The sequence below is a fragment of the Oryctolagus cuniculus genome, chromosome 6 (assembly GCF_964237555.1).
Source record: "Oryctolagus cuniculus chromosome 6, mOryCun1.1, whole genome shotgun sequence".
Taxonomy (NCBI): Eukaryota; Metazoa; Chordata; class Mammalia; order Lagomorpha; family Leporidae; genus Oryctolagus; species Oryctolagus cuniculus.
This window is the reverse complement of record NC_091437.1, coordinates 130,735,183-130,758,075: the sequence shown is the minus strand read 5'-3', so window position 1 is coordinate 130,758,075 and position 22,893 is coordinate 130,735,183. Positions and strand designations below refer to the sequence as shown.

The 22,893-nt window shown below is 35.4% G+C and overlaps 1 protein-coding gene across 2 annotated transcripts in view; it reads right to left on the bottom strand.

Moving 5' to 3' along the window:
- ZFPM2 (zinc finger protein, FOG family member 2) overlaps nt 1–22,893 on the bottom strand; it is a 507,451-nt gene that overhangs the window by 235,384 nt on the left and 249,174 nt on the right. For both annotated transcript variants that reach the window (XM_008255815.4, XM_017341487.3), the window contains one exon: nt 17,694–17,812. In XM_008255815.4, coding sequence (XP_008254037.1) covers nt 17,694–17,812 — 119 coding nt within the window. The remainder of the gene's footprint in view (nt 1–17,693; nt 17,813–22,893) is intronic.

The window sequence follows — 22,893 nt, the reverse complement described above, 5'->3', positions numbered from 1 at the left end:
CAGAGCAGTGGTACCTGATAGTGGATGACTGACTAAAGAAATCAAGATTGAACTTACTCCCCAAGGCATACTGCGCCTCAGATCAAAGAGCACACATGTGGCATCCTGAAAATGCAATCCCACTGCTTTCACCTCTCAACTCCCTGACACAAGAACCAAAGACAATAATCCTTAAAACCAGTGATACAGTCTCAAAAGAAGGTGAGAAATTTACAGTTCTGAACTGACTCCATTAAATAAATTCTTTTTAAAAAGCTTAAAAACCTGATTTTCTATATTCTAATCTCAACGAAAAATAAAGAAGAGCCATACTGGATGCTAAATGCTTAAAACCAAGATGACCTCTTTTTAGAAGAATGTATGGAATCCCATTTGGAAATTTCCGTTGTCATAAATGAAATACAGTTTTTCCTAGAATTAAATAGAAATACAGATATTAAATTTTTAAAAAAGCAGAATATTTATTTAAAAACACAATTTTTCCTTAGCTATTTCAGATGTCATTATATCTCCTATAACACATGGCTAATAGAAAATATTCAAAGAAGGTTTACCTACCATTTCATAAACAAGAGAACACAGAATAATAACAAACTTCATAGTGATTTAGGACCAGATTGTTATTGGCATAATAAGTATTATAAATATCAATGGAAACAATAAAAATGTAATTAATGCTGGTGGAGTTATGAAGGTACTTCACTTTTATCAGTTTGACCATATATTCAACTGCATTCCTTATACGCTATTCTTTTTAAAGCTTTATTATGAAACCCAACTCCAACTTAAGCAGCCTCTAGGAGCAGTCACTTTGCAGTGGAATTTGCACTGTCCCCATACAACCCAGTAATGAAAACACTGCTTTGTTACCAACATGGTATTAATATTAACATTCTGGTGATATGGCCAAGAGATCTAATAGTTATATCATGAGAGATTCACTACTTAAAAAAAATTTTTAAATACTATCACTGTACAATTTATCAATACAGATTTTAAAATGACTCACACTGGCAATATGGTAGGAAATTACTGAGGATTTTCTAAGAAGTATGTATTAGGCTACTTCAAAATGCTCATTAAAAGATGGAATTAAATGATAAGATTATTTTGGTGCAAAGTATTTTGAAATCCATGCATAGTTTTTTTCATAATATATATTTTGATGAAATTATATGCTTTATTTTGAAACTTTTTTGAAAACTTTAATCTCTATACTACCATATCATTGGGTCTTTTTGGTTTTTTTGAATATTTATTTATTTATCTGAAAGGCAGAGTTAGAGAGAGAGGTGGAGGGGTCAGAGACAGATCTTCCATCCACTGGTTCACTCTCCAAATGGCCACAATGACCGAAGCCAGGAGCCAGAAGTTTATTCTGAATCTCCCATGTTGATGAAGAGGCTCAAGTACTTGGGCCACCTTCCGTTGCTTTACCAGGAGCATTAGCAGGGAGCTGGATTGGAAGTGGTGCAGTCGGGACTTGAACTAGCACCCATGAGGGATGCCAGTGCTGCACGCGGCTTTTTTCCAATATGCCTCAGTGCTAGCCAGAAAATTTTTTACACATACCAAAATGAACATCTGTTAATTCCATCTTTTCATGAATATTTTGTAGTGTGCTCATACATTATGAAACCTTTGAACTGCTTGATGTAAAATGTGTTCAGCTCACGTTACAAGGCATTTCAGGAGAAACTGGGATACAATAAAACAAAACGAGTAGATAGTAATTAATTGGATAAAATGGACTTTATTTTTATTCTTTCTACTCACATCTTTCCTTTCAACTTTAAGAAACTGCACATGAGTTAGTAAAAGATATCTGGAAAACTATCAAGAAAATGCACCTAAAATAGAATACTACCCATTTCTTTGGATAGATACTGTCTGAGCAGCTGGAACAAGATGGCATGTTTCTTTTGTCAAAGCACTCAGAAGCTAAGGAGATACAAAAATAACACTGAAAAGACTGAGTACTCATCTGTCCCCTACAACTTGAGAGGTATACAAGATCTGCACCACTTTAACTAAATTGAGTATTCCTATAGCAATGCAGGTGATCAAGAATTAGAAAACATCATTGTTTTATCCTAAGATTTACATGCTCAAATGCACTATACTTGTTCTAAGATACATAGTAGAGTACTTAAAGTATGTGTATGATAATCTGGAAATTTTTAATATTTTCATGAGCTAAAATAAAGAAATCATCAAAAATAATAGATTTATGACAGGAAAATATGTGTTAAGCTTGTGTCCTTTCATTAAGAGAAGGGCACTGTACTTCATTAGATGGTTTTACTTAGAAGGACTAACAGCATAAATGAAACAACTCTTAATAGAGTTGTTGACATGATACAGCACATGCTTAATAAATATAAGTCAAGTTTTCCTTTAAGACTTCTATTATAATATAATTATCATTAAAGACAGGAACAGATTTTAGTCATTTAACTACTAGTAGATATAAGGGAAAAGCTAAAATCATACAAATGATTATTCCATTACTTTGATTTGATCATAATAAAAATAAAAAAAAAATACACCACCAGGAAGACACACCATGTGATGAGGAAATTTGGTATGGAGACAAGTCCAAATGGGTCTTAGGCAATTTAGACTCTTAGGCCACCAATGTTCAACAGTTTAGACTGCGGCCATTCTAACAAGGTTACTTAACAATTAACTTCATTAACTTCAAGTAAAAGCATATAGCCATTTCACAAGAAGCTGAAGGTGCTTTACAAATGCAAAGTATGAATATCATAATCCAAACAGACCTGGACCTGTGGAGCTTCTTGAGGAAGGGTTTGTGTTTTGAAATGACATTAAAGGATATGTCACTTTCTTTCTATCTTTCTTCATATTTTCACATGGATGTTATTTTAACCAAAAGTTCAGAGTCTGAGTTAAACTCACCAGAATAAAAACATAGTTGAAGAGGGAGTTTCTTTGTACCAGTCTGGCCTGGGCAGAGTTGAGATCCCTCACCTGCAGGTGGCTAAGATTCCTAGCTAAGTGTTAAGTGTTGTGCTACTCATGGAATGCAAGGCCATTGCCTATCATTCTTCCACCTGACAACTACTTTGTTTTAAATTCTTTTTGCCCATATGTTAATTCATAAAATATCAGACCAATAGTTGAATGAATGAAAACAGAAACAAAACTACAGATGTATCTATAAACCTAAAGAGAGTTAGGAGTTAAGAGTATATTTACTTGATGTCAACTTTTTTGGCCTCCTTCACTAACTGTTGTCTGTATATATTATCATGGTGTGCTGTAAAATATTGGTTCTATTTTGCTGGAGCTTTAGCTGTCTTTGTTGTTATTTATTTATTTAATTAATTTAACTTCGGGGACAAGAATGATTTTATTTTAGATGTCAGTTTTTAGATCTCACTTAGAATTTTCTGAACTGTATGAATTATTTTTGAAGCATTTAATGTGTATTTTAAGAGTTTATTTATTTATTTGAGAGGTAGAGTTACAGACAGTGAAAGGGAGAGATAGAGAGATATAGAGAGAAAGGTCTTCCATCCACTGGTTCACTCCCAAAATAGCTGCAATGGTCAGAGCTGGTTGATCCGAAGCCAGGAGCCTGGAGCTTCTTCCGGGTCTTCCAAGTAGGTACAAGGGTGCAAATGCTTGGGCCATCCTATCCTGCTTTCCCATGCCATAGTAGAGAGCTGGATCAGAAGAGAAGCAGCCAGGGCTAGAACCAGCACCCATATTGGATGCTGGCCCTACAGGCAGAGGATTAATCTACTGCATCACATCACCAGCCCCTTATTGTGTATTCTTTTAAATAGGAGCAAAAATAGTAGTTATCCCCTTACAAAAGTCCCAGTAAATAACAAAGGTACTTTAGGCTCAAAAACAGCATAACTGAACCAAGAGCCTGTCAAAACGTCATCAGTTTTATAAACGATAGTTTCATATTTCATCTAGCCATAAAATAGAAACCTACAGTATGTAAAATGTACTTTTTGTTTGTGTACAGCTCATGATGACAATGACTTGAAAACTCATTATTGGCAGATAACATGTGAACTTATCTATACTCTAGGATGTTTCTTAAGTTTTCTCTTTTTTTCACCTTTTTTGGTCTTTCTGACCTGGATTGACTAATCACAGAATATGCAGCCAATTTAGACTTAAAACAGCATCTTGAACCTCAGCCTCGGACAGTCACAGAATTTTACCATCCAAATATTTCACAGAAAATCTTCAAGAAGCAGCAGAAGGTCTGGCACCAAAACCTTAGGATTCCATTAAGGGCCTCTGCTGTATTCCATAGCTCCTCTAGTCCAAAAACGGCACACTCTACTCCCACAGAGTCTCTCCAAAGCCATTTTGAATCCTCTTTTCCCTTATCAGGCTGATACAGAGCTGCATCATCCTTGGAGCCTTCTGACAGGGGCTACAACAATTGGGGGGAAGCGGGGGAGTGATACAACTGCCCATTGTTTCCTTTCGCAAAACCCTGCCACAGGGCGGAGATTAACACCAAAAAATAGATGGCTGCAACCAAAGAGAAACATTTTTCAGAATGCCTCCACTTGATGAATGAACGGACCACAGTTTGACTTTCATCACATGCTCTTCCTCCCTCGCCCCTTCTCCTCCTCCAGTCTCAGCAGACGCTAGGACTTCTGCACACGTCTGTGCCCCTAGAGGAGGTGTCATTTGCATAACATTTTGAAGGAATTCAGCAAGAATCAAACTGTCTAGGATCCTTGCATGAACACATTCAGATACAGGACAAACTGTTTTTATCCCCTCTGAACTTCTTTAAGGACGGCAGAGGCTACCTTTTTTTTTTCCTTTACAAACTGAAGGCAACGTGTGTTTGGGCTGTGATGCCTGTCTCAGATGCACACACAGACATAAGCAAGTATTCTTAGATGGATGAGTATGCTACGTGTGCTTGAGCAGCACTGGCTTTCAGAGGAGAAGTTAACGCCACATCTGAGATTAGAATCAGAACCCCAGGGATCACTTGCTGCTCCTCAGATGATGCTGACCACATGCAGGGTGATGAGGAGCAAAATTATGTGTTTGCCTTCTTAATAAAAGATAAAAATTAAGGCACATGGGATGCCTTTGCTCTTTGAACTCTATTGTCATGTCTTTACATTTCACAGTGCATCATGACTACCTTGTTCACTCCATGCTGTACTGAGCTCAAAAATGCCACAAATAATGAAATAATTGAGTTAATATTTTAAAATATAAACCTACCTCAAAACTGAATCATACTGAGTAAATTACTTTTCCAATTGTCTGACATCCCCCATCACACTTGAGAAATGCTTTCTGAAAAAAAATTCCTTACAAAAAAGAAAACACAAAGAACCCAAGATAATTCAAAAAAGCAGTCTGACCATTTAACCTTTCTTTTTCTTCCTAAAAATACATGTATTTTTTTCCTCTGTTCCTGTGGTGATTGTCCACTTAGATGACAAATGCTGTCAGTACATGGCTTGCACTTTCCTAGGCTACAAGTCCTGGTAATGCTCATGTTAGCTAATCAATAAGTATGTGTGTCCAGGTGTGTATAAAACACATGTGCACATGTGTATGAAGATATATTCATAGGATGACAGTCAAAGTGCTTTTCAACTATGCTCTGAGAGAGGACAAAAGAAGCTGGGTGTACTGCTTCAGGAGCTAAAGGAATCAAAAATCTACCTTCTATTCACAAGCATAATACAAAGTAATCTAGGTTTGTATAACAATCCTATATTTTTCAAAGTGACTAAATGCATATAATTTTATATAATTTTACAAAAACTGTATGATGTAGGGCTGGTGTAATAACCCTATTTTATAAATGAGGAAACTGAGAAGCATGTGTGATTACTCAAGATAGCACATCCACTTTGGGTAATAACAGTCGGGACTGGAATCAGGCTATTCTGACCCCATCATGGGCTCTTTCCCATACTTTCCTTCCCACTTTTGATCTTTACAGTGTGTTAGTATATGTTCCTCAAAATTACTGAAAGAGAAAAAACACTCAGCAAATAAATTGCTTCTGCTTCCCAATCCCCATTAGATTTTATATAAATCATATTTCATATTATAATGCACCTCTTTCTAGCTGCAAAATTAACATCTAAATAAATTAATCAAGACATTACTGATCACCATCTATGTGGAAAACCATAATTTTCTTCAAAAATAAGAAAATATAACTTATTTTAACAATGTCTTCCTAATTAATCTTTGATTTTAGTCATGAGCATTTATAGTATATGATTTCATTTTCCCATTCAAATTAATTGAATTTTCTTTTGTGATCGCTGGCATTGTTCTTTTGATTTAAAAGTTCTTCCTATTCTGCATCAAATAACCATTAGGCAAGCTAACTTTTGTGGTAAACAGCCTCTGAGAGGTGTCCCAGTCATCTAGCACTTTCTGGTTTAAGCTATGTGTAATTCCCTTCACTTCCATGTGGGCTAGACCCAGTGAATTCCAGTTCTGCAATAGTGATGGTCACCACTTTCAGAATAAAGTTACAGAATATCTGAGGCTTGGGTCTTGGGCTCCTTCTCTTGTTGCCTCATTTGCTCGCTCAGAGGGATTCCAGCTCCCATGTTAACTAGCAGCCTCCCAGAGATAGCCATAGGCGAAGGATTGAATCAACAACCATTTGAGTGAACTTGTAAACAGATCCTCCACTAGCTGGGCCTTCAGATGGCACCACAGTACTGGCTCTGTCTTTACTGCTGTTTTGTGAGGACATTATACCAAAGGCATCTACATAAGCTGTGCTTATATTTCTCAGCTGCAGAAATTGAAAATAAAGAGCATAAGAAAAAAACGCACGCCACATACATAATCCCATGCTTGACTGCTTTCTTGAGTTTTTAAATATAAAGTAGAGGTAGGTGATTGGCACAGCAGTTAAGTCATTACTTGGTGCACCTGTGTCTCATATCAGAGGGTCCGGGCTCTACTTCAGATCCAGTTTCCTGCTTATTTATACCATGGGAACCAGAGATGATGGCTGAAATACTTGAGTGCATGCCACCGAGGTGGGAGATTCAGATTGAGTTCCTGGCTCCTGGCTTTGGCCTGTCTTACCCTGACCCTGCCTGGCTGGTGCAGGCATTTGGGGAGTGAAGCCACAAATAGGCCATTTATTTCTGTCTGTCTCTTTTAATTAAATAAATAATGAATAAAAAGTAATATAAAACATAAAACAGCATAGAAGATACACAAATTATTAGAATAAAGCTCAGTTCTGTCAAACTAGGGCAAAGATTTTATGAGAAAGATGATGTAAGAGTAAATGATTAATAAAAAGAAAATTTTAAATTCTAAATTTAAATTAACAAGTAAAAGGGATGTTAGTTTCCAAAAAAAAGATAATTTCTCAGGGCTGGCACTATGGCACAGTGGGTTAACGCCCTGGCCTGAAATGCCCGCATCCCATATGGGTGCCGGTTCTAGTCCTGGCTGCTCTTCTTCTGATCCAGCTCTCTGCTATTGCCTGGGAAAGCAGTAGAAGATGGCCCAAATCCTTGGGCCCCTGCACCAGTATGGGAGACCCAGAAGAAGCTCCTGGGTGCTGGCTTCAGATCAGCACAGCTCCAGCTGTTACGGCCATCTGGGGAGTGAACCAGCAGATGGAAGATCTCTCTCTCTCTCTGTCTCTACCTCTCTCTGTAACTCTGTCAAATAAATAAAATAAATCTTTTAAAAAAAGATAATTTCTCAAATAATTTCACAAATACACAACAGCACTTTTTATGCTATTTTACATCGTCAACACAGAGCTTAAGAGGAATGATTTGAATCAAGTCACAAACCTTACAAGGCAACAAGCATTGTCAATGCATACTGAGGGCTAAAGTTAAATAATGATTCTAAGAATTACCTATTAATAAGAACATAATGTACAGAATCCAATATGTTAAGAATGTTTGAGAAACAGTTAATCTCATATAATTTTGATTTTTAAGACCAAACTAAAGGATTACAAAACGGTACCCATGTCCATTCTCTCCATTACTGTTTCCAAGTTACTGAATGTACTAATTATATTGCAGAGCTGAGACTGTTGCTAAATTCTCATAACATAGCAATGATATTTATCATAATCATGCAGATAACAAACAAGTGCACGATGCCAAACTATTTTAAAATAGCTGTTGAATGGAAATTTTTCAAAAAAGTCAGATAGGTAAACATTAGCAGCCATGCCAGAATTATCTACAAATACCAGAACACAATTTTGATCAACTTTTTAAACCACTGCTCCTCAAAGTATTTTTTCATCTTTTTTACCTTCTCCTCCAGTAAAAATAGCGGTTTATATTCTAAAATTTGCATTATGAAGACAAATGCTTTGGAAACCATTTCCTCACTACTCAAAATGGTGAAGAACTCCCCTGCAAGGACTTTACAAATCTGACCCTCTCTCCCCTCCCAGGCCTTCCTAATGACTGCTACTGGCAAACAGACAGCAGTTATAGGAGCAGTGAAATCTGCATCAAGAAAATTCCTGTAAAGGATTCTAATGTGTAGAAAAAGACTTGCAAAGTGACAGCTCCCACCAATAGTCAGCTTCGTCCTTTTGAGGAAAAGGTAGTGCTAATCACTAGCTTTAACTTCATACACAGTCTCAGTAGAGCATCTTTGATCACATTATGAGATGAACAACTCTTTCTTTTGGATGTTAATGAAATTAGCAACAGAACACTAATAATCATTTTAATAGCTATGAAAAAATCATCTTCAATTAAAGTTATTGAATTTCTAGAGAAAAGGAGCCATGAATAATTTTAAGCAAAGTAAAAGATGCCTCTTATTTATTGAAATTGGGCCTAAGTATAGGTAAATAGTTTAGCAATGTGTCAACACAAAGGCAAAATGCCTTTAAATTTCAGGCACAAGAGAATAAGTTGGGCCCACAAATAAAACTGTCCACATATTGTATGTTATTGCAAATTTGTGTTCCTATCTTTAAATCCCAAATGTAAAGAACCTGGAAATACTTCACCATCAGGACAGAAAGTATTTCAAAAGGAGACTGAGGTTAGCAGACAAACTACATAGAAAGGTGCATTTTGAAGGTGAGAGATTATCATCAAAAAAGGCATAGTTTGTTTTCATTTCAACATTATTTTCCCATATGAAAATCTTATTCCATTGACTGCCAACTTCATTACTATGCCTGCATTAGCATACAATCCATCCCTCCATATCAACAAGCAGTTGGTCTCCTTATTTTGTGTCTAGAGAACACAATTGTGAAGTAATTCTTTGGTGTTTAGTTTATTCCTTTCTAATTCATTCTTTAAGGGATGTCATTAATGACTTGAGCCTCCCTAGCAGCCTGTTCTCTTTCCCTCAGCACTTCTCCTACACCCATGCATACAGATACAAATTCTAAAAGTCAGATCAACTCATCATCTTCCAAGACTCTGATACATTAAATGTCTTGTTTTCATGTCTTCTTTGAGCAGCTTCCCTTTCTACTCAGTTTCCATTAATTCTACACATAGTAGATAGAGTATAAGGTAAGCCAGGATCTTGTCCTCCCTAAGGGACAAATCTACAACCTCCATCAATAATGAATTTTACCAACATTTCCCAAGAGGAACAGGGTACAATTAAAAAGGTTAGAAGTCCTTGCACTACTAGGACCTAAGGGCATCTGTGAATGAAACTGGCTTAAGCCCAATTAGAGGAATCAGTACATTTGTCTTCCGTTGGAACAACCCTGCTCTTACGGTTCCCATCAATTCCGTATAAATCTGACTGATCTTATCCAAGAAGTTAATAGAAAATTGCTCACAGTGGGCGACTGCCACCTCAGTTTCCAAGCAGAGACAGATGGAATTTCCCAGATGGTTTGTCACTGGAAAGTGTGATGCTGGATGAGACTTCACAGAAAGCTTGGTAGAGCAGAACACCTTCTTGGCCTTCACCCATGTCATAGCAAGGGATCTAAAACTGATTCTGTTGTAAACAAATCATAATTGCCACAACGGGCTCAACACCTCATTCTCCCTAACTGCCTCAAAGGGCTGCAAATCTTACAAGGAAATAGTCAATATTTATCAAGAAATCATCATGGGTATAACTCTTTACTGGGTAAAAACTGAGGAAAAAAGACATAGTTTCCCTGCCCTATTGAACCTTCCATTCACATTAGAATAAAATAAACAAATAAGTATATAAATAAATAAAAGAAGCAAAATATATATATTTTACTGTGGCCATTGCATTGCTGACTGCAGCAGAGGAAGCAAGACCACAGAAGAAATAGAAACAGTTATAAAGTTTCAGGGAGGATGCAGAGGTCTTGCCTAAGGAGAGGTGTGTACCATTACTTGATACTGGAGAAAAGTGAAAGGAAATCAGTAAGCTGCTCAATTACTCAGAAGTCATTGTTTGAGCTCTCACTACAAGTAGGACATTGTTCAAGGTGGGAGGGATACAAGGATAAAAGACTAGAAGTATATGGTCTGCTAGGGAGATAGATAAGTGAACTGGAATTCACAATTTTGTGATCAGTGCCCTTATTTAAGTACACCAGTGGTATCAGGGAAGTACTTCAGACCAAGGTTTCCGTGAAGGTCTGCTTTGGAGATGACCTCAAGCAGAGTCTTTAAGTAAGAACTGGAGTTAGCATAATGAGGCAGGGCAGCAGGGGAAGCATAGGGCTTTGCAGGAGGATAAAACTGCCTGGCCAAATGCAGAGATGCTCAAAGAGTATCCACTGAGCACTGCGGGTAGCTCAGCTTGACTGAAGCTTCAGTGAGAGTGGAAAAGGGGATGAGCAGAGGAAGTGAGTATCAGAAAGGCCTTTCTAGGTTACAAGTAATTTTGGATTCTCGCATACCCTTTAGGATGATTTTAAGCATAGCTGTCAAGTGACAAATATTGTTTTGAGGACTTACTATGATCTGTGTGAAAAAAAAAAAAACAGAAAAGAAGGAAGGTCAAAAGTGCAGAAGGATACAGTGATAATCGAGGGAGAAAAGTAGGAAGTTTCAACTAAAACAGTGAGAGCAGAACAGAAAGAAACTAAGAAAGCAGAAGTTAACAGTATTTTCTAGGAGTAAAAAGAGAACCCTGGAAGATGTTTAAATAGAAGAAAAAAGAGATGGTAATGGTTACAGGCAAAAAAGGACAGAGGTGTATATTTGATACTGTATATGTGAACAAGCATTTCAGATTGAGAGAGCCAGGGGCAGATATGCAGAAAAGACATGGGATAACTCAATGAGTGAACTCCCTGCGGAGGAAGGAAAGATACAGAGCCCTAGGATCAAAGATGACTGAAGCTGGAAATGATGGAGAAGAACAGAGACCATCTGTAGAAACAATAATACACTCTCTTTGTGACTGTTTTGTTGAAAGAATTAAGCGGGAAAATCTCACAAAACAGTTGAAATATGCTATTAAAGAAAGGGTAAAAAGCCAAGGTTAGGGATTTTTTTTTTTATTTAAATGTCATTTGTAAATTAGTAGCTGCAGCTTTGCAAGTGGATAAGCTCCCTGAGGCACTGGGAACAGAGGGAGAAGAGAAGAAAGGCCAGAAGTGGTTTGGGAAACATGCACAGTTAAATTAAAAAGAGCCAAGACCCAGAAAGATATGAGAAGCAGGAAAGTATGGTAGTCTGGGGCCCAGATTAAAGTGAATATTAAGAAGGAAGATATCATTCACAATGTCAACATCAATGAGAAGAAATGTAAGACCCAACAGAAAGTCATGCTAAAAGACCCAATGCAAAATCATGCATCAGCAAAACATAAGTTATACCACAGAGATGGGAAAGAGGGGAGAATATAAACAGGGTCAGTGAGATTGCTCTTGGTGAATAAATTCAACTGGACTAGACTTTTATTTCAAGTAGCATTTCTTGAGTACCTATTATATGCCAGTGGTAGTGCTCCAAAATTGAGTAGTAAATGACCAAACACAACTACATCTTCTAGAATCTTAACAATAATTTAGATATTGCTTTCAAATTCAATTATTATATCTGCCTTCTTATGGTCTTCCCAGAAGCTTACCCTGTGACTGATTCAGATATCAGTAGTTAACTGGGAAGTATTTCCTAAAACTCCAGCAGGGAGATATGGAAGGGAACAGAAAAGGAAAAGAGGGCCATGGAAGTGCACTACTAAGCCAAACGGAGCTCAATCCTAATGGCAAATTCTAGGGTAAGGTGCAAGACATATCTCAGATCTTAGCTTGGAACTGAGGAAGTAGAGGTGCTTATCCATCAGCATGTTGTCCATCACTGGTTGGGGACTAACACTGGTTACATGAACTCTCCAGCAACTTTCAGTTTGCCAAGCTTGCTTTTAGTTTGCTCTTGAGGCTGGAAAAACTGATCACAAGTAGAAAAGTCACAGACGTTCCCACTAAGCAGCCTTTGAATGTAGATGTAAATGTGGTAGACACATGAGTAGGGGTTTGTTTGCTACAGGATAGTTACAGAATGGAACCTGAAAATTTTAATAATGAGTGAAATGAAAGATGAATATTTGAAGAGGTAGAACTAAAAGTAGAGATATGAAGTCATCTAATAATTCTAAATTATAATGATGTGGTTCAAGATGTTCTAATTCTTTCCTCAATCACATTTTAATGAAGACTACTATGCTAAAACCATTTTGATGCAATTTTATAGATATATGACTTAATTATTTGATGAATAAAATTTCTATAGGGCCCTTTGTATGTATATTTCCTTTTGGTAGAACTAATGTCACAAAGGCCCTGTGGGGAAAAATCAAAGTTCTATTCTAATTGAACAGAATGAAAGGGGATTTTTCTTAATCAAATTCCATTTGTGGAATTTAACAGGTAGTGATGAATTACTATTATGTAGCAAGTAATCTGGAATTTGCTATTTATATATATTCAATTAAGCATGCATATTGCATGATTCTGGCAGTTGGCTAAATCCACTCTAGTTAGTGACTGGAAGTTGGTATAGTCAAAAGCCAAAGAGGGCAAATGCTACTTGAATTCTAGTTACCCCATCTTCCAAATAATCATCATTATTTTAAATGTGTTAGGTAGCACTGTGCTATTGTAGATAAGATTTACAAGGGTCTTTATCTTTGAGAAAATATGAGAATAATTGCAACAGAACAAAACATAAAGAGAAACTTTGAATTACCACCAAACAAGATATTAAGCAGAACATTAACATACTTTTAAGCATTTTTTCTTTGTAAGTATTTTGGTTTTCCAATGAATAAAATTGCAAGGTCCTCAACACCACCAAGCTTTGCCACCATGATAGCTTGTAACCTAAGCCATTTCTCAACCTTGAAGTGGGATGCTGGAAAGAAGTCTACACTCACTCACTGGCAAACAATATTGGGGTATAAAGTTGGACCTCAAAAACTGAAACTGAGAAGGTGTCACAGACCTTTGTAACCAGTGATGGCTAATTTTATATGTCAACTTAGAGGATGTTTGGAACAAAATCAACATTTTAAATCAGTAAACATGGGGTAAATCAAATTGCCCTCCATAATGTGGGTGGGCCTTATTCAATCAATTAAACAAAAAGACTAGCCTCCCCAAACGGGAGGGAATTCTCCAATAGTTTGCCTTCAGACTATCTGCACCAAGTGTTCTCTTGGGTCTAGAGCTTGCCAGCCCCTTTGGTAGATTTTGTATTCAACAACCTCTCTAATTTGCAGAAGACAATTTTTTTGAAAAACTTGTTTTTACACACATGAACATTCTATTGGTTCTATTTCTTTTGGGAGTCCCAACACAGACCCCCTGCCAAATAACCACATTTAGGCATGAAAAATCCCCAAACACCAAGACCTACCGTGTTAACTTATTTAATTTGGGGCATCTTCTGAGATCTGAACTTGATTGATTTCAAAGATACATTTCTAAAGATGACTGTCTAGTAACAGTAACTAATATTTTTGAAAACTCAGCTATGCTATCTCATTTAACCTTACTCAAAACCCTCTAAGTAATGTAGTAATATAATGCCTGTATTAGTATTTCTAAGATTGCAGCAAGGATTCTGGGATCAGACAGAGTTCACTTTGTGCTAATTAGTTAACTTCTCAAAGCAGAAGTTTCCTCCACTGTAACAAAGATAACTTTCTTCTTTTATGCTTCTATAAGAATTAAATATGATACAAAACATGTGAGCATTTTGACCCATACCAGGCCCAATTAAAGTATTTACTATGCTGCTGCAACTACTATTAGACACATTAGGTACCTACCCAGATAATAAGCTGGAGAGCAAAGATTCTTTTTGTAATCTCAGTGTGATATATGATTCTAAGAATAACTTTCATCAACTTCATTTGTTTATTGTCTCTAGACAGCTTATATTTCTCAAAAATTTCTATATACACCCAAATGCTGGATCTGAAAAGGTTTCCTACAGAAGGTGGCATATTGCTAACACACTTCAAGATAGAGACTTGAAAGATATAAAAAGGATTTGACATCTGGCATGGTGACTCAATTAATTACTGTGTTGGATTAATTAGTGTGCTGAATCTCCTGAGCCAACACCATGAGGTTGAGCAGAGTAACATCACATTGGTTGGCGAATAAGCAATTTAAGAGTGTGCTAATCCAAATTTTATTCAAGGTTGAGTAAGAAAGGGTTTATGGTGTGTGTGTGTGTGTGTGTGTGTGTGTATTTATAATGAAATATATCTTCATGATACAATTACAGCAGTAATAAAGTTGAAGTCTTTGAGTTAATTGCTCAAGTAGGCCAAGTATTGTAAGCAATATCTTCCCCAAAGTAAAAAAATTTCTGACTCCATACTTTCTCTAGATTTTTTTCTGATAAATTTAGAAGTCACCTAAAGCTATCTCTGATAGCTTTATCATTCTCCAATCATGCTGCAGATGTTATAGTGAGGAGGTAGTATAGCATAGTCTCTTAAAATTGTAGATTCTGGATCAAAAGTCAGAGCTTTCATTTTATCATCTGTAAAATATGTTAAATTAGACCTAAATTTGTAGGTTTGCTTGGAGGATTAAATGAGCTAATCTATTTCAATTCTCCATACAGTGTCTATAAATGCTTAAGGGTGCAGCATATATTAGCGAATTGTTGTAGAGTGGTGACAGTAGTAACAATAATAATACTAGTAGGTTTCAATGGCATGAAATTATAGTATATGCTATAAGAGAATGTTATTTTAAAAAGAAAACAAAATTTAAAGTATATTTTAGTGAAGCAGCTAAGTTTTATACTAAAGATGTATATTATGTATATTTAAGTAAATAGTTATTTAAACCCTAAGACAAAAGAAACAAACAGGTATTAAGAATTGTTTTTATATACAATCATTAAATACCACTGATTTTTAATATTTCAAAGAGTCTTTAAACTCTTCAAGTATTATCAAAAATTCTGGTAACTTCATATCTATAAATTGACTCCTTTAAAGTATTTAACTATAGCATAAACAACTTTAACATGGTATATGAGTATTAAAACAAAAAATGGTGACATTTAGGAAATTACTTCAATGAAAAATTAAACTTTCACAACTAGGCTTATTTCCCATACATCACAATTTAGTGTCTGGTAAGAATGTCATAAAATTAGACTACTATATATCCACACAGATAATGATATATGGGTTAATCAAATACTGTATTTTTTTTGTATAGCAAACAGGAAAATGTCCATCATCTCTAGGATCAACTATAATAGCTACTTCAGTGACAGTACACCTTGGAGGAAATATAAATTACTAAAGTTTTGTTGGTATCTGATATACAGTGATAAATAAATATCTTGCTGTACTGAATGTTCTTCAAGCACAACTAGAGCACAAATAGAAAACCCCAGATAAAGTGAGTTTAAAATGGCACTTAACCTCTTATGTTTACACAGGCTCCCTTTTGTGTTTGTTACCACTCATCTACTTGAGAAATAAGTATAATTAATATTTTACTCTGAAAGGAATCAACAGAACAGTCCATCAATGCAATGCAATCAGATTAGACATGTAGTGTTTCTGAGGCCACATATCAAACCCTTTTGAAGCAGTTGCACTGGACCACTGAAAATAAACTTCCCAGATTATGAAATATCTAGTCTGGATTATACAGTTCACTTGTGTTTGCTCCTTAAATACATGTGCAATCTCCAATCTCACTTGTTTATAGATACATACATAGATTTAGGAAGTAAGAAACGTACTCATAGAATCGCACATTTTGTTGAAAAGTTTGGTGACACAAATATTTCCTATGTATTCCAATCATTAATTTGAGTTGAACCAATAAACTCTGTGATATTAAATGGCACTGAATAAACAGAGATCTGCATATATCAGTTTTCCTCGTGTAATAAAGCAAAGAAGGAATTGTTTTCACATATTAAACTGAATAAGGAATGCAATGTGGCTGAATCAAGTGCATTTGTCAAAACCCCTGGTAGCTTCTATGTCCCCACAGCATATATCAAATCATTTAACAGCTATGAGACTTCCTATATAAATGACATTTAGAGAGAAAGATTTTCACTAGATGGAAAAAAAGAAGAAGTACACACACACTCACACACAAATTCTGGATATCCTAAGGAATATGAAACATTTTTCTTCCCAATTTTATCACTTTGTTCAAGCAATATGACTTAAATAGACAAAATAGTACCACCAAAAAAATCCCCATTCTAATCTCTGAATCTTTGTTGTTGTTACATTATGTGGCAAATGGAAATTAAATAAGCAAACAAAAAGTACAGGTGGTAATCAGCTCAACTTAAAATAGAAAAACTAGCTTGTATTACCAAGTGAACGCAATGTAATCATAAACATCTTAAATGCAGAAGAAAGAGGCTGAGAGTCAGAATTAGAATGTGGATGGGAGATAGGCTGCTGCTACCTTTCAAGATGGTAGAGTCATGAGCCACGAGGACTGGGACAGCTCTGAGTAGCTGAGAAGGGAGGAAAACAGGTTCTCACCTAGATCCTCCAAAAGAGAAATGCAATCCTGCAGACACCTCGATTTTAGCCCAGTGAGACCCATTTTGGACTTCCAACCTTCAACGCTACAAGATAATAAATCTTGTTTAAAGCCACAAAACTTGTGGTGATTGGGTTTAGCAGCAACAGGAAACTAATACACCCAATTAAGTAATGAAGCTCGAAACTACTCATCTCCCCTGTACTTTTTCAAACACCTAATTAATACATTTATCCACCTGATTTTACCAAGTTATAGACTTTCTGATCTCAGAACTTTTACAAAACAGCTGGCAATAAAAATTACAAGACTAATCATTCATCCTTGCTCTTAAAGGTACAAACATTATTACCAAGGAATAATTAAGTTGTTTATTTCTTGTTCTTAATGTAAACCTGTAAAGTATGACAATTAATTTGTGTCACCTTAAAAATAAAGGCAATTGTACATATTATTAAATGTGAACAGTGTTAGTCTGGCTAAGCAGATAAAGCAATAACCTTATAAATTACTTTAGTTTCCAACCATTAACTATGAATAACCTGTTTCCCTCTAAATTCTCCATATATTACTGTCAGAGACAATACACTTGGAAAATTTCCAAGTGTTGCATTCTATAAAAAAGTGAAAACAAACTGTTATTTTAGTGATTTCAAATAGAAGCAAGCAGAGATCATTTCTAAGCATGGCAAAAGACTGAGTCGACCATCTCAGACCATGAACATACCAATGAATTATTATTCAAGTCCATCTTCCCAGCGAATGGTCCCCAGGTTGTCCCCACTGGAAGTTGCTGCCGACTCTGAATTTTTCTTTCCCCATCTTTCTGAAACACTTCCAGTTCTCCTGCAAACAAGGAAAACAGAAGTTCTTAGAATACTTTCAAATAAATAGCTACCTCTTGTTGTGTGTTTCCTTTAAACACACACTTCTCTCAGGACTTGAATAGAGAATTAATTAGCTTGTCTGAAAAATAATTGATCTTGTTACCCTGAGAGGAAAATAGAAATGTGTCCGCACAATTATCTATGGAAGTCAATTTCCTTAGTAAATCTTGAAAAACCAGAAAGGATGCACTTCCTCAAAAAGCACTGATTGTGTGCCAGAATGGATAGAAAACACATATTAGAACAATCATTAAAGGTTGAATTCTCACATTTATTCATGACACTAGAACAATATCTAGAACATCTTTGAAAGTACTTTGATAATTTTCTGAAATTATTACTAGTTTCAGAGTGTAAATCACCTACATGCTTAACTTTTAGATTTTCCAAATAAAAATGTTTAGACAAAATTGTTACTTTTTTTTCCTTTTAGTTGTTTTTATAGGATTCCACATTTCCAAAATGGTTTGGACAAAAACACTGAGGAAATAGCTTAGGACAGTCTTATTCCTTTTTTTTTTAAAAAAAGGAAAAATAGTCATTATTTATTTATTTTAGAGGCAGAGAGAGACAGAGAAAGGGAGATGCCCACAATGGCTGGTTCAGGACCAAGACAGGATCCAGGAACATGTGGGTGGTAGAAGCCCAACTACTTGAGCCATCATCTGCTATTTCTGAGTCTGCATTAGCAAGGATTTGGAGTTGAGTTGGATAGCAAGCTGACGTGGGGTGCAGCCATCTTAACTGATAGGGTAAATGCCCCACATCCTCTTCCCTTCATTTCCTCCGCAGTAATATTTTAAGTCATTTAAGAGAAACAGAAAGTAAAGACAATGGACACATTAAAGCAGGAAATCATTGAAGCCTTGCTTAAGAAATAAGTGGGCGTGGTCATTTGGTGTAGTGGTTAAGATGTCACCTGAGACACACACTTCCAATATTGGAATGACTGGGTTTACAGTCCTGGCTACGCTTTTGATGCCAGCACCTTGGGAGACAGCAGGTGACAGCCCAAGTAACTGAGTCCCTGACATGCATGTGGGATACCTATATTGAGTTCCTGGTCCCTGGCTTTGGCCTGTTGCAGCTGAGGCAGCTGCAGGCATTTCGGGAGTGAACCAGTGGATAGAAGATTTCTGTCTCTGTCTCTCTACCTATCCAATAAAATGAAAATAAAGAGAGAAAAACATAGACTTTATTGAATAATTACATTTGTAATGATGTGTAAGGTATATGACAGGCAACATATTATGAAACTGTTGCTTAATTTGGCCTAAGTTTCTTAAGTTAATAACTATCTTTAAATCTGGAGATTCAATCATGATCTTTTTATATTTCCTAAAATTTTTATTAATTATTTTTTAATTTTAAGTCAGAGCAACAGAGAAAGGGACAGAGATCTTCCATCTTCTTATTTTCACTTCTCTACATTTATGTCACCTCCACTTAAAAGCTAAAATATTAGACATTCCTTTTCATGTTTCTATTACCACTTATTCTGAAAAACAAAATCAACTGTATAAAGCATAATCAGCTAAAACATTTTACAATGTTTAAAAACTGTCTATTATGGAGTATATATCTATCTGAATCTGATCAACAAAGATGCAATATTCATAAAAATTCCATGTTCGTGGTCAAAACTTTAAATTCAAGGATTATGCTTTCTTTCTCCTTTCTTTGCACATTATCCCTATCATCTCAAGAACTTGAAATATACAAGGAAGAATTCATTAAATTAAGACAAACACATATTCCTCATTTTTTCTTTATTAGTTACTGAAGATGAACCTATGAAAATGTACCTAGAATTATTTAATATGTAACAGATGGTTTTATAAACAGATGACTTAATAGTAAATAACATATTAGTGCTTAGGTATCACACTCTCAAGCTAATTCAGAATGTACAGATTGTGGAACTATCAACATTCATTTCTGAGTTTTTTTTATGAAAATGTCTTTCATCTTTGTACAATCTTTTTATTACTACATGGGAATCAGGCCTTGCATAGAAACATCTTCAAAGACATAACATAGCTAACAAATCTATTGCAATATCCAAAATAAATCTGTGAGAAAATGCCTCTCAGTGTATATATTTTCATATGTGGTGATGCAATTATTTAATTCTTAGGATTTCTTTTACCTGAAGATAAACTGTTTAATTTCTGTTGGATAAGAGTTTTCAGTATGTTCCAATCATATTGATATGTCACAGTTTATGATTTGATAGAAATTAGGAAAAAATATTTCAATCCCTCAGTTAAACACCTATAATTTTCTACATAAATATGATGTATATGTAATTTGCTTGATTTTACATACTAAAACAGTCATGTCACATTTTATTAAAAGATACAAGAGGAATCATGAAAATCTCTGAATCCCTTTTTAAAAAGTAATTCATTCTTTTGCCATTGACATAGTTCATTTGAAAAGAGTTTGGACTCAAACAGTGACCCCTTATCTATACCTGTGGATTTACACACAGGTCCATCAAAATGGGTTAAGAACTACAAACTTAGGGTAAATCATAAAATGATATTAAAATATGTCAAAAATTTCTGAAGTGTCTTTCAATATGCATTAAAATTTTAAGCTGATCAAGAATACTTTTATGGGCTCTTAAAGAAGGCCACAACAAAACCAGTAATTGTTTAGGGTGTCATGTCCAGTATTTTTCAGTTTTATCTGACAAACAGGAAAACTCCAGTGCTCTTTCCTGCTTATCAAAATCTATTTCAATATTTGGAAAAACCTTTTCTGCTGCTGAAGTAGTTAAAAAAATCAGTTATTCACAACACTGTTTACAGAAAACCACAAATATAGTGCAAATAATTACCAGTTACATACTACCAAGGCTACAGAGGTCAATGACAGGAACAGAAATCAAATATTGAATAAATTAAATGAATATTTAACTTTCATGTTGTGTATATTTTAAATGCTTTCAATGATCAATAAATCTTATGAAATAGAAGAAACATTATTGCACTAAACATAAGTATATTAGTTTTTAGCCTTAATTCTGTCTGATAACCAGCAGAAATGGTCTTGAATAAGTTATATATTTCCTAAGTCTTTGTTTAGTCCTTGCTTAAACAGGGATTTTTAATCAGCTGTCATGTAGTCAGGTATTTTCTAACTAACAATCCATGATACCACAATTTTCTTTCCCCTGATGTGATATATTATCAGAGGTAGAAAGGGTTTATAGATCAAAGACCCGAGTCCTATAACTAACTTATCATAAAATGAATGTTCAACCTGAAAATATTAGAGAGTCTGAAATAAAAGGACCAAGCTCAATTTATATTTGATGTGTTTATTCATTACTTATGCCTCCATTCATTCATTTATTCATTTATTCCACAAATATTTATTTGTTATCTACTAAGTATGAGAAACTGAGTTTAGCCTAAGCCTAAAGCAACAAACAAAACAAGTCTGAACCTTGGTAATTGTAAGGCATCGAATCCATATGATTTGGGAAGTAAAAGGTAGAGAACTCAGTGCTTGTCCGGATTTTCGGGGTTACAGAAGGGAAAATGCAAGAATGAGATTTAGCTTGGGAATCCAGACCAATAGCCATGTATCTATTGAAAGAGGAGACACAGGGGAAAAAACGATTTACAAGTGAGGTGAGGAATTATAGTTTGGAAATTTTGACAAAGTCAAAGAACAAGCGGTGAGTTTAGGTTACTAGGTACAGACATGGGGCTTGAGTAGAGTGATAAATTTTGACATTTCTTCGGTAATTCAAAATAGTCTGGATTAGTAATATAAGCCACAGGATTGTTGATCTAGGGAAGTGCATGATGGCAAAATAAGACCTAGGACAAAGTTGTGAGGGTCCTCAAAAAGCAGAGTGATGGAGGAACAGGCACAGAAACTTAGCAGAAGTGGCAGGCCAGAGTCATAAAAATTGGTTACAGCACAGAAGCCAAGGGATCAATTGAGAATTTGAAAGACAAGTGATCAATCAAGGACTCTGAAAGTTTATGAAAGAACATAATAGAAAGATTTCTTGTAATGAGATATTCACAGGAATCTGGAGTCAAAGGAATCTGTAAAATTAAAGGCCATAAAACAGGCTGGAATATGTCCAAAATTGATGAGAGCAGAAAAACCAAAGCCATGTGATCTTGAATAAGTTACTTAATTATTTCAAATTCAGTTTCTTCACACGTAAGAGAAATCACAGTATTTTTCTCAAATGATGCTGTGAGTATTAATTCAAAGAATATATGCAAAGTACCTATAAATATTTACTACTTCACCAAAAAAGAAAGTGAAACATCCCACAAGGACATGCACATGCATTCTTCATCACACCCAATTGTTTACTGACCACTATCTGTGATCATTTTTTCCTTCTTTGTCACCTTCTTATCCAAATCATTCCCCACATATTAATTTACACTGATTTATCTTCCTTTCCAATATCACTTAATTAGTATTTAGCATTTCCCCAGTTTTTATCAACTCAGATCTAGATGACCAACTACACTCACATCACTCTCCATCACCAAATCAAACTACAAATCTCTGCCAATATAAACTTACTAAGACTCCACTTTAATCATGCCATACATTTTGAAAGTTCCTTCACATAATCCTTTTGGCATCAAAAATTGAAAATCTTTGCCTGAAATTTAATCCCATCCTAATGTTACTCCAGTGTCTATTGCTCTCCCCATTGCGTTCTCCCCTCCAATGAGAAAATATCTTCTCAACATTCATTTTTCTTTTCAGCTCTCACACCTTTCTGAGAATTGTTCTTGCTATTTGGCAGACATGTTCCTCCTGCCTATCTTAATACTCCCTGTTAAATGCTGCAAGATCAAGCTCTAAGTTACTTTCCTTCAAGAAATTTCTCTAAATTTGAGACCAAACTGAGTTCTCATCGCCTAATATTCCACTTAATTTATAGGACAATCTCATTCCATTGTGCATTACTCCTCACTAGTTTCTCTGTATTAACTACCCCAACAAGAAAAAATATCATCTATAGATTTTTTTTTAAATGTGTGCTTA